This window comes from Lytechinus variegatus, chromosome 3 (assembly GCF_018143015.1).
Source record: "Lytechinus variegatus isolate NC3 chromosome 3, Lvar_3.0, whole genome shotgun sequence".
NCBI lineage: Eukaryota > Metazoa > Echinodermata > Echinoidea > Temnopleuroida > Toxopneustidae > Lytechinus > Lytechinus variegatus.
In genome coordinates this window covers 27,481,196-27,493,492 of record NC_054742.1, presented here as the reverse complement: position 1 = coordinate 27,493,492, position 12,297 = coordinate 27,481,196, and the positions used below count along the sequence as shown (strand labels likewise).

The window sequence follows — 12,297 nt, the reverse complement described above, 5'->3', positions numbered from 1 at the left end:
CCGTTGCTCTGGAGATGTACATATGATGATGTGAGATCAGTCTGTTTGAACATTATCAACCCGTTTTCATTTTACTTTATTATTGATATGCGGTACAGTACCCGGATGTTGATCTGAATTACTGTAGGCAGTGCACTTCTGAGACAGATTAATTTAGACTGACATGACATGTCTATTTAAGCTGATTTAAAGAAAAAAAAAGATTTCTTGAATCTGTGACGGTGTCACTGTCAGTGACAGTGTGTGAACTTGGTCATCATCATCATCATCATCATCATCATCATCATGGCAACATCTGAACCTGACACATCACCACTCACAAATGAATCCTCCAGTGACCACTGCAAACCAGAAAATTTCACAGATCGGTTTGGAATGCTTGAGCAAGGGATTCTTGCATTTCTTGCCTTTAGCTTTTTAATAAGTAAGTGCAAATGACTTCTCTGAAAATATTGATTTCATTAGGGCAGGCTCACTCACACACGTGCGAGGTAGTATGTTATACTAACAAAAGTAACAGGCTTACAGTCAAGGCCAAAGGGCTTAGATTATATTTAAAATAGGGTCTTTGATAGTACCATACTATACTTTTTTTGTGTTTCACCCTTTTATTTTGATGTGCTGCTGTAAGTGTATGAGATGCATTTTCAATATTATGAATTAAAATGATTTTTTACCTCACTTTTAAATCAATATTTACAATCCCTGTAAAGGGATTTTTACAGTGTTTCACAGGTGCATGCATTTGGCTTGCAAAGACCCTTTTGTGCAATTGTTCCCAAACAGGTATTTTTTGTGGAAGATATAAAGTTGGATTTGAAATAGTCATAGTGCAGCCTGTGCAGGGCTCTACATTGCATATTTTCAAATCTTATAAAAGTGCAGTAATCTCACTATTCACCATTATTATTAATTTTTTTATTAACTGACTTGATGACTTGTTTGGGTATCGACTGATTGAGTGCCCTTTCTTATACATGTATAGAGATAACTATATATCTACATGTACATCCACAAAGAGTGCATTCTGAATCTGACATGATTACACAAATCACCTTATTCGATTCCATGTGGGGAAAAGTATATTGTACAAATAAGATAGAAAAGAAAAACAAAGTGTTCAACATTTCAGAGATCATATTTTTTTTCAGTTAAGATAAGTAGTTACATATAGCCTGTATTTATTTATTATCCTTGTAAAATAATGTCTTTTATGCTATATTTTATGATTAGCTGTCATGTATGACCAAATTATTTAAATTGTATGAAATTCAATACAATGGATTTACTAAAAAGTTTGTAAATGGCTATATGCTTTAATTTAGAATTTAAAATTCTTAGAAAAAGGACCTTGGAAATAAGTATGTACATTAAATAGGCCTAAGTTGTCTCACCTGAACAAAGTTTAGCAGAGACCTACATGTAGTTAACACTTCTCCTGTTGGTCTGTTAATAGTCTGTTGCAAAAATGTTGAAGTTTTTTGTTCAACTTGCTCCCATTTCTTTATTTCTAATTTTCTGCATTATGGTTGATACTGCATGACCCCTGGGTAATACCTCATGTGTTTCCATAAAGATAATAGGATCAAAAGGTCAAATGATATGAGGTCATGTCCATCATATTTTGAGGTTTTTGTTTAACTTGCTCTCATTTCTTTATTTCTATATCACTTGCGTTTACACTTTGTACAAATTATCCTTGGGTAATACTATGTGCAAGTTCATGAGGATGATAAGGTCAAAGGTCATATTGCTTTTTTTATTGATTAAGAAATCAGGTAAGACTTGTGGTTCGTGAACTTCTAGAGTTAAAATGGGGGGAACATGTTGGTCCAAGTTATTGTCATAAAATAAAAAGAGGAAAAGACAATTTATACATTACATATAGAAGCTAAATCGTCAGATTGCATAGCTTGACATGTTTGTAGTAGCTGTTGTTAAAGAGAAATTCCAGTAGTTGCAGTAAACACTGATTTCATGAGAAAGTCTGTAAAACAAGGCTTAATTGTCAGTATATCATCGAGGATCTAGATCTGGAACAGTTACATTAACTGAACGTTGTGAAATCTTGAAATCTACGCTGAAAATGTTCACACCGAAGATCCCCAACACAGATACATGTAAGCGCACGTGGGACAATGTATAATTATTGCTTAGAGCGTCGGGCCCGTTGGGACACAAAGTACATCCTTTTAACCTTTGCAAATTTAACCCTAAAGATGTAGTTTTCCTAGCAAAATAGATACCCTTTTTTCATTATTTTAGTGTTCTTGACATCCTTATTGCGTTACATATATATAATATATGCCCTATCTTGAAAAAGACGTCTTTTTAACATGTTTTTTTGGTCTTGCATGGTATCCACTCAATGTTAGTGCCCCCCTCGATTACATACAGTATTACAGCATGTTAACTTGCATAGATGCATTGAAAAGCAAAAATTAGGACTATATACAGTTTGTGTTTGCTTTGTTTGATTCACACATATTTTGTCTGGTTGATTTATAAATTATACTTCTTTTAAATACCAGTACATATAGTTTCAATTGTTGAATTGAGTGGTTTCTGATGATCAAAATGATTGATGTACTATAATTTACAAGAAGATGATGTCCAACTTCATCTTAGTTTGAAATAAAAATATTTAATACAGTACATGTAGTTCTATTTGAAAAAAAATGTTTCATATACATGTATTTAGTTTAATTTAAGGAATTGCATTTAAGTAAATAAATTTAGGCATGATGTTGACACAACTCTGGGAAATTAATTTGTTTCTGTTACAATTTTGTTTTCACATTGCAAGTTATGACTGTATATTATTGCATATTTTAAAGTGTGAGCAATAAATCTGAGCAATGATGATCCAAGAAAATGTGCATCCTATGGGGACAAATTACATACAATGTAATGAGTAACATTTCTTGATATTTTGATACTATTTTAGATCTATATGTGTATACATAGAGACAAGGCCAGTTTCTAGTTTCTATCCTAGGACACACTGCTCTAGCTACATGTGCAATATTGCAGTTAAAGGGATGGTCCAGGCTGAAAATATTTATATCTGAATAAATAGAGTAAAACTCACAGAGCAAAATGCTGAAAATGTCGAAAATGTCATCAAAATCTGATAACAAATAACGAAATTATTGAATTTTAAAGTTGATCAATATTTTGTGAAAACAGTTATGTGCACATCGTCATGAATATTCATTAAGTGTGCTGATGATGTCACATCCCTACTTTTCCTTTTTCTTATGTTATTACATGAAATCGTAATTGTTTCATTTTTTTTCACACATGTGTTAATGATGTGTCTCCATTATGATGAAGTAAGTTGTGGCAATAATTAACTAATGCAATAATCAGTCGGCAATTCAATTGTTTTATTTCATGGTAGAAAATTTTTGAATAAACCTAATTTCATATAAAAACATGATGACATCATCATCATCCCACCTAATGAATATTCATTAAGACATGCCTAGAACTGTTTCACCGGAATAACGCAAATCTTAAATTCAATAACTTCGTTATTTATTATCTGATTTTGATCAAATTTTCAGCGATTTGATCTGTGAATTTTACTCTATTTATTGAGATATAAATATCTCCAGCCTGGACCATCCCTTTAAATAGGAAACATTAAAAATGGCATAAGTGTACACATGGCCAGTAAGAGGGGTGTGAAGGCCAATCGATAGGGCGTCCAATGACAATGTCTTGGTGGTTTGGATTACTACAAACTCTTGATTGAAGTCTTTACCAATGAGTTAATATCATCATTATGGAATTGTAGAATTTACCAGTAATTTTCTTTTTATTCCTTTGTTTGCCCTCCACTGTTTTCTACTGGAAACCCACTGAATGTTAATTGCACACATCTATATACACATTCACATATAAATAATGATAACATTCATGAGGATTTAACAGACTTCTCCAGTATAAAACCTATAGGCCAATAGATTTGCCCATACACCCTGTAATGTAATGACACTTTGTATAAAGATCTGTGACAGCACAATACAGTATGCAGTTTGTGGTTTATGGTTTGCAAATGTCTATTAATACATGAAATAGATTATAGGTCTGCTGTGTACATACATGTACCTGTATCCTGATTGAATTGGGGAACTCCAATTCATAAATTGAAAGCCTGCACTGAGTACAGGTAGTCTGCTGTGCAAACCCTTCAATCAAGTAATGGTTCTGAATTGCAGCCTACTCTTGCCTTGTGTAGAATTGAAACAGCAATGTGCTAGTCTTTTCGTGGAGACACACAGCATCAACCTACTACACTGTAGTACATGTAGGTCCGTGATCAAAGTTTTAATCAGGGTCTGTGCCTGCAGACTATGCACTAAGTGCACAGTGATGTGTAATGATCCTTGGAGTACATGTATACATGTACATGTTGTTGTAATGTATTAAAGCCAACAGAAAGTTTTGGTATACTTATATCTGCTAAAAGTGCATGGATTTTTTTCAAGTCTGTGATTGGGTCATATGAATATCTATGCACTGTGTGGAGGGTATAAATTAAAAGTATGTTTTGTTATTACAAATTTTTTGTTTTATTACATTTTGATCGGCATCAAATAAAAAATAAAATATATCCCCTTTTTTCATACAAAACTGTTACTCAAGCTGAGCTTGAGCTGAAAATGGAGGGAACTTAAAGGATTCGAGGGGGGGGGGGAGGGTAAAGAACTGACTGACAATGATTTTTTTCTCTCTCTTTTCTTCTCACATTCTTACATGTAGCCTATGAATGTACAAGTATGTAAATTTCATGTTCCACAACCTTTTCATCAGGCCTATACCTTGCATGATGCTACTGTCCTGATAATAAATCCATGCATTATCGTCCTGTTTATTGTGAAGTATGGGTTAAGATGTGTACAAGTACTTTTAATTTTTGTTATATACTGGTAGTAAATTTGTTGTAATTTGGGTATACTGTTGTTTATTCAGAAAGTTGTAAACTGAACAGCCTTCTTAAAATATCCCTTTGTTACTGAAGTTTTAATTTTACCAGTCTCTAAATATCAGTATTGTTACAGCAATACCACTTTTCAAAATGACATTGTTTTATACCACATAAATGGGTAGAATTTAAAACAAGAAAACTAAAAGGCTGTTTAAGTGGGCATTTAGGCCATGTTGGATGACCTTGGATTTATTTTAGCCCTTTATGTATCAATGTAATTAATCAATTCAATAAGGAGGCGGTGATACAAGTTTTTTTTAGGTTCTTGTGAGTTGTGAAGCATTAATAAAGAATATTTATGTCTCTTCTTCATTGGGCATCACTAGCAAATCACTATATGATTGCCTACAAAAATATAGTTGTCATTGCATATTGAAGCCCTTCTTTTTCTCAGAAGTGAAAATCAAATTGCCAATTTGAAGTTTTTTATCTTGACCTTATGAAAGCTGTGTATCTCATCTCTTCTATGAGATGTATTCACTTCTGCTGGATACACAATTTTTTTCACACTTAATAAAACTTTTTCAATTTCTCAAAATTCATATATACTGTATCAAATGTCACAAATAGGAGCCCTATTGTACTTTTTTTCCGTGGCAAACTTGTAATGGGTTATGCTCTAAACTTGTAAACACTATTTTCATGAATTATTTTTCTTTAATCTTGCTCATCATATTTGAGACCATATTTGTATGTCAAAAATGTAGTTACTTGTACGAAATTAATAATTTTGTACCTGGCTGTACAACAGACAAGAAAATTGCTGAACATAGTTAGTAGACAAAAGTTTCATTTCAATTTATTTAAGGGTGAATTCATGAATGAAGTATTAATTTACCTTGAATTTACCATTTTTGTTTACAGTTAAAAGACTCAGAGAACCCAAGGGCGAGAGAAGGCCATGGAAGATATGGTAAGTATGATAAATATTACAAATATTGACTGTTGTCATTGTGTGTACCTGAATCATTGGCACGTGTGTGCAATGAATCGTAATTCAGATACTGTTTTGTTTTTCTTTCTTCATTTTCTTTTTCTTGCAATGACTTTGTAATAGACTTTATATATTCATATGTACATTTTATGGCACTAGTAAAAAAAGGACCACTTGACCTAAAATTGAAAACATCTTTCACAGTTGCCTAACTAATGTGACAATTTACAGCTAGTCTGCATAATTAGAACTTCTTTAAATCGAATAATTGCTCTAGTCAGAATAAACTTTTCAGACTAGGTTGTGCAATGCATGTTTTTTTTTACTTCTTCTAAAAGTCATATTTCAACTAAATCAAATGGATTTCTGTAGTCCTGAAAGATTTCTCCATGAACATGTACTGTACAACAATAGTTAAACCCCGGGGGGGCCACTTACATTGGCGAGTGGATACCATGCGCGACCAAAAAAACACGTAAAAAGGATGTCTTTTTCACGATAGGGCATGTTACGTACGTAACGTGATAAGGGTGTCAAAAACACGAAAATAATGAAAAAAGGGTATCTATTTCGCTAGGAAAATTACGTGTTTAGGATAAAGCAAAATGCGGGGATGATAAAACAAAATTAAAATGTTTTAAAAAGGATGTCCTTTTTGCCCCAAAACTTCGTGTTTAGAGTCCGATTTGCGCGAGGTTTAGAAGGTGGGGTCGTATACTAAACCAAATAAGGTTAAGCCGACGACCGAAGGACCCGTAACAATAAAACATTCCTGTACTTGTTTAGGGGTTCATTTCAGGGAATATTTGCCAAGAGTATCGTTTTAATTCCAATACTTGTTAAGGGTAGGGTTTCACACGCCAATACTTGTTAAGGGGTGCATCTTCAGAATATGGAAATTACGTGTTTAGGGTGCTTTTCGAGACCCCATGGTCGCGCATGGTATCCACTCGTGAATGGAAGTGGCCCCCCCGGGAGTTAAACACAAAAATAGACAAATAGTTTATATTGTACAACGCCTACTTAGCTTGTTGTACACGAGCAAATGGGAGGCTTACTGTCAAACATTTGTACCGTTGCACACACAACATACCATCCAAAATGTACCGTCCATAATGTACCGTTGCACGGGTCAAAGAAGAGGTGACGTCACTATACAAAATTGAGATTCAACACATTGCATGCGCTTAATACCTTGGTCACATTTGTTCTACGGCGGCCGTATGGCGAGTCGAAAACAGCCATTTTAACATTTTTTTTTACCAGCTACATTGGTTTGATTAAAAATGAATAAAACAGCTGTTTTCGACTCGCCGTACAGCCACCGTAGAACAAATGTGACCAAGGTATAAGTAGTGCAGATGCGCAGGGTTTACTGGCTAAATGCGCATTGTCATTGCAAATCAGATTCGCCTTTGAGGGACTTTACTTTCGCTTTAAAAAAAATCTCTCTTATTTTCGTAGATCAAGAGGAAAAACTTGATTGTGGTTGGTATTCTCGCAAACTTCTGAGGCATTTAACAAAAAAAATTATAGCAAATAGTCTTATTCGTGCAATGATGCGATGTTTCGCATTCGATGAAAGAAATAGACACTCCATTCAACTCACCTAATGGCTCGTTGAATAGAGCATTTTTCTTTCAAATCACGCGAAATCTCGCACCATCGCACTCATGCCTATTATTTGTATAGTTAGTTCATGCATGCTGTATTCATGGATGAATTGAAATCATTGTATGTATGTAGCTTACAACTATTTATTGCATTGCCTAAAATTGGATTCGAAATGTCAGCAGACTGTCTACCATGATAGGATTATTGAACTGACAATCCAATTAACTGCTGTATCCCACATAACATCTTAATTGAAACTTGAGGCTGTCACCGCATTCTGTTGAAGTTATTGAGCTGTATATAGATTGGTTACACTGTTGGGAAACCGTCTGTCTGAATTAAGAAAAGTCTGCATACGTACATTATCTCTTGGCATACATGTACATGTATATTGAATTTTTGTCAACTTGATGTGATTAATGAGGCTCTCACAGAGCAGTATAATTGTACATGTAATATTCATTTATATTGAATGCAGAAAAGCTTTCATGCAATTCATAAAAACTTTATTGCTAATATTATTCTATTCATATTTCAAATGTTTATATGTTCATGATTTTATAACAAATGTTCCTAATTTACATTACACAGCTTTGCATATACATGTACATAACATATTTAAAATTCTAATATATGTACTTGCTCAGAACTGCTTGTAAGTATCAATTGTGTATTGATATCAAATATATTTCTACAGCTGTATGTACATTGAAAAAAATTGAGAACATGACCACATCTAAGTTCTTGTAGAAATAATATTTCATTTACCCTGAATAAGTTTCATATTTGCATGTTTCTTCATCTTAAATGAAAGGTTTAAGATAAAACACACATACACTACATGTGTGCCTTCCAGTATGCTTGTTGCTTTATGCATACTTATGATTTTCATTTTCTTGTATTATTTTGGTTGCTGTAGATTTGTACATGTATGTCGAGTCTGTTACTATAATTTTTTGTTAGGCTACATGAAGCTGCTGTCACCAAAATCATGGAGTGCATTTTCAATACAAACGTCTCATGAGATAGATAGGTGATACTCTGTTTACAATATGCTAATATAATATTATCCCAGAAGTCATGTAAAATGTTCATTAAAGCTTGAAATATGTTTAATTTGACTTAACTTGTGTATTTTTTCTCTTCATTATATTCATGCAGGTTCTTTGATACCTCAAAGCAAGCTCTTGGTGCTGGCTTGATTCATGTTATCAACATTCTTTTGTCAATGATTTCCTTAAGAGGTGATGCCTGTACTTGGTAAGATAATAAAATACAGAAATGAAATCATGTATAGTTGTGCTCAAAAGTTAGTGAACCTCACAACAAAATGCACTCCTTCGTGTTGAGTGTTGAACGGAGACAACAACACTACAATGTTCAGCGAGTCTAGAGAAACAACTATTTAATCACCTGACTTCGCAATTACATATCTGAAACATGGCAGAACATGATGTGGTTCACTAACATTTGGGCACCACTGTATCTGCTCATCGTCTGTTTTCCAACATTTTTGTATCATCTTTTCTTGATGTACTGCACAGTACATTTGATGGTTGTCTAGTAATTGGTTTGGAAAGTAAATTGGTATAAAATCTGTCAATGATTTAATTGCAGTTCCCAATTAAAAGTGGTGAAGAAAAAGATTTCACTTTTTCAAATGTTTGAATGAAAGAAATAATTGTTATAAGATCTGACTTGGCAGTGCTACATAAGTGTACATCCCGTATACCAGCTACTTTGTAGTATACAGACAGTTCCGAGCAAAAGCAAATTGTTAAACTTTATAAAGACTCAAATTATTTATTTTTGTGATCACTTACAAAATACCTTACATCGCTATTGATTTAAAAAAAAGTTTATTGCCATATGTCTATCTTGTAATTATACTTTGCAATCTTAAACTTATGATTATTTCATCATGTGTCTGTTTTCTTGTTCCTCTGCTCAAATCACCCCTACTGTTCCCCTCCTTTCCCTTTTCCTTCTTGTACTTTAACACAGGTATGTGATATACTTTTTACTGGACTCAACGGCTGGGCTCTTGTTCATCTACTTACAAGTTAGAATTGCCCAGAAGATAGTGATAAGGTGTGCATGTAAATCGTTGATGTTCGGAGAGTATGGAGATCCTCCCAAATACGATGCTTGGATTGGACAATGCGGTGTCTTCATAATCATTGTTATCATAGAAAAAATTGGCATTACTCTACTTACAACTATTCCATTCTGGACAAAGGTGATGCATTATGATATCATATTTGTTTTTGTTTTCAGTAGAAAATAAATTATTTGGTATTTCTAAGTCAATTTATCATTTTGTTTAACAGTAATCCATGTTGAAAAGATTATACAACTCTTGTAGCAGTCAGTAAGAAGTTTATAAATTCCAGTATCTTTGAGAATGAAAGCTGGAAGTCTCCATAGGTGTAGTTCTTACATGTACATTGTCATTCACTGTTTCATATATGAAACATACTGTTAAATTTTTGTTCCAGTAGATTGATGTTGTATTCCAACACTGGTGTAAATCCAAGCAGTAAATTTATTGTTAGGGGGGGGTGAACTATTGTTTCATCTACCCCACTTGAATAGGATGACAAGTATTTACGCCTATGTATTCCAAAGCGAGCAATGTGTACCTTTTTTTTGTTTTTGAGGATTGAAAAGAATGAGACATTTTATTTCTTAAGATAAACAAATACTAAATCATTGGCTTAAGGTGCATGCATTGAGATACGGAAGAGTAACTACGCAATACAAAATTTCCTGCAAAATTTCAAGCAAACCAGCAATCTGCTATCTTCCAGCAGGCTTTGCTATATAAAATGTGTGTTATTATCTTTAAGAAGCCATAGTGTTTGTTATTTTGTAATTTTTCAATTTGTTTTGCTTACAGGTTGCTGATGTGTTGTTGAGTCCTATACATAGTCCTAAAGTAGAATTAACATTGGTGATGCTTGTCATACCATTTATAGTCAATGTAAGTAAACCTCATAGGCTGTTTATAAGTAACTTCTGTAATATGAAGAACTGTTGACATGTTCTTGTAGCTTTATGAATCATTCCTTGTTTCTACAAGAGAGTAAAGTTAGGATGTCAAGCTAAACAAAATTCAATGTTCTCTGCTGGGCTAATTATAGAGATTTTGAATGAAAAAAAAAGATTAGAAATGAATCTAAATGAGGCTTAGGGTGATAAATTTGGTCTATTTTTTTTGCTACGAGTCACAAGGTGTCCCCAGCTGCCAAGGAGAAAAGGGAAGGTAAAGTGGCTCATTCTGTGAGTTAAAAAATGGTATGTTTTCATTTCTTTAAATATTAACATTTTCCCAAAGCAGATCAAGTCAAAGCTTCCCTCATAGTTACCTCAATTTTTTTTCACGAAATTTTTAAAATATATGTGACAAGTTACTGGATGAAGGATTGTAGGATTGACAAGATAATGTTTAATGATGATTATTTGTTTTCTTCACAGACGATAATGTTCTGGGTGGTAGATAACTTCTTAATGGGGAAGAGGTCAAAGTTGAAAGGTTACGGCAAGGAGGGTCATGGTTCAAATGGGAAAGACAGGAGGCCAAGAGTGCATTACTACCGGAGTGTGCCAGCAAAGTCATCAGATGGATCCGAGTCAGAGGTTCTTGTATCATGTGACGATGATGACACAAGGTCGTCAAACGGATCATTATTAGTCAGAGATTCAGAAGAAGAGAGGTCGAGTATGAAGAGAATAAAAGAAAATTATTTATAGGGAATTAGGATATTGACTTCAATGATTTTTTATATTGCATTGCATTACTCAGAAAAGTGCTGAGAAAACATATGTAAAATCTGATTGATAATAATAGGCATTTATATGGTGCCATCTATCTAGAATTACCGGTACTCTATTCTGAGGGGCGTTTATTCCTGCGTGACAAGCAACTATCCAAAAAGTGCTTGATATGCAAAAAAGGAGTATGCTTTTTCTATTTTGTGCTATGAATATAAGCAACTGAGTATTACAAAACTGCTAAGAGTACTAGCAGGAAGTTGGTACTAATATGACTTATTAATAATGGTAATCCTGATATTTAAAGAGGTAAATGTATTTAGGTTCAGTTGCAAAGGGTAGTCTGTATCATTGGATATTGTGTTACTTAATACATTGGCCATGTTTTCTCACTCTCCTCAGCATCTGGCTCTTTGGGATTAAGAGATTTGTTGTCAAAGCAGGAAGTAGCTTTATTTAAGAAAAGATGTCAAAATTTTTTTTCATATACATATAAATCATTTGTATTCTGATCTGGCTGTTACATAAATATCACTATCATGGTAAGGCAGGCGAAGATAGTTACTTTGGTAGTTAAGGGACTGATAACACCAGAACGTGGCTGTCACATCTGAATGTTTCAGCCAGCTTATGCTGGCATATCTCACAAATCTAAGTCAGCAAAATGTTATTCATAGTGTGAACTACCTACATGGAATGAATAATCGTACATAGAATTTTGGGTTATATAATACCATGGTCACATTTGTTCTGCGGCGGCCATACGGCGAGTCAATGTACTAGCTAAATATAGGTGGTTTGAATAAAAATGAATAAAACGGCTGTTTTCGACTCGCCGTACGGCCACCGTAGAGCAAATGTGACCATGGTATAACTTTCAACCTTTTTTAAAACACATTACAAAGTTTCTCCACAGCTCTTGCATTATTTTCTGTGCACAGCTGGTGACTAAAGGCATGACGTGAAGTCACATGAATTG

The 12,297-nt window shown here is 33.8% G+C and overlaps 1 protein-coding gene across 1 annotated transcript; it reads left to right on the top strand.

The window, feature by feature from the left end:
- Positions 1-271: 271 nt before the first annotated feature.
- LOC121410670 (store-operated calcium entry regulator STIMATE-like) lies at positions 272-11,418 on the top strand. Its single transcript, XM_041602904.1, has 6 exons — positions 272-424; positions 5,861-5,909; positions 8,706-8,804; positions 9,549-9,783; positions 10,444-10,527; positions 11,022-11,418. The coding sequence occupies exons 1-6, from the start codon at positions 286-288 to the stop codon at positions 11,295-11,297; spliced, it is 882 nt and encodes a 293-aa protein (XP_041458838.1). The 5' UTR covers positions 272-285; the 3' UTR covers positions 11,298-11,418.
- The last annotated feature ends 879 nt before the right edge of the window (positions 11,419-12,297 follow it).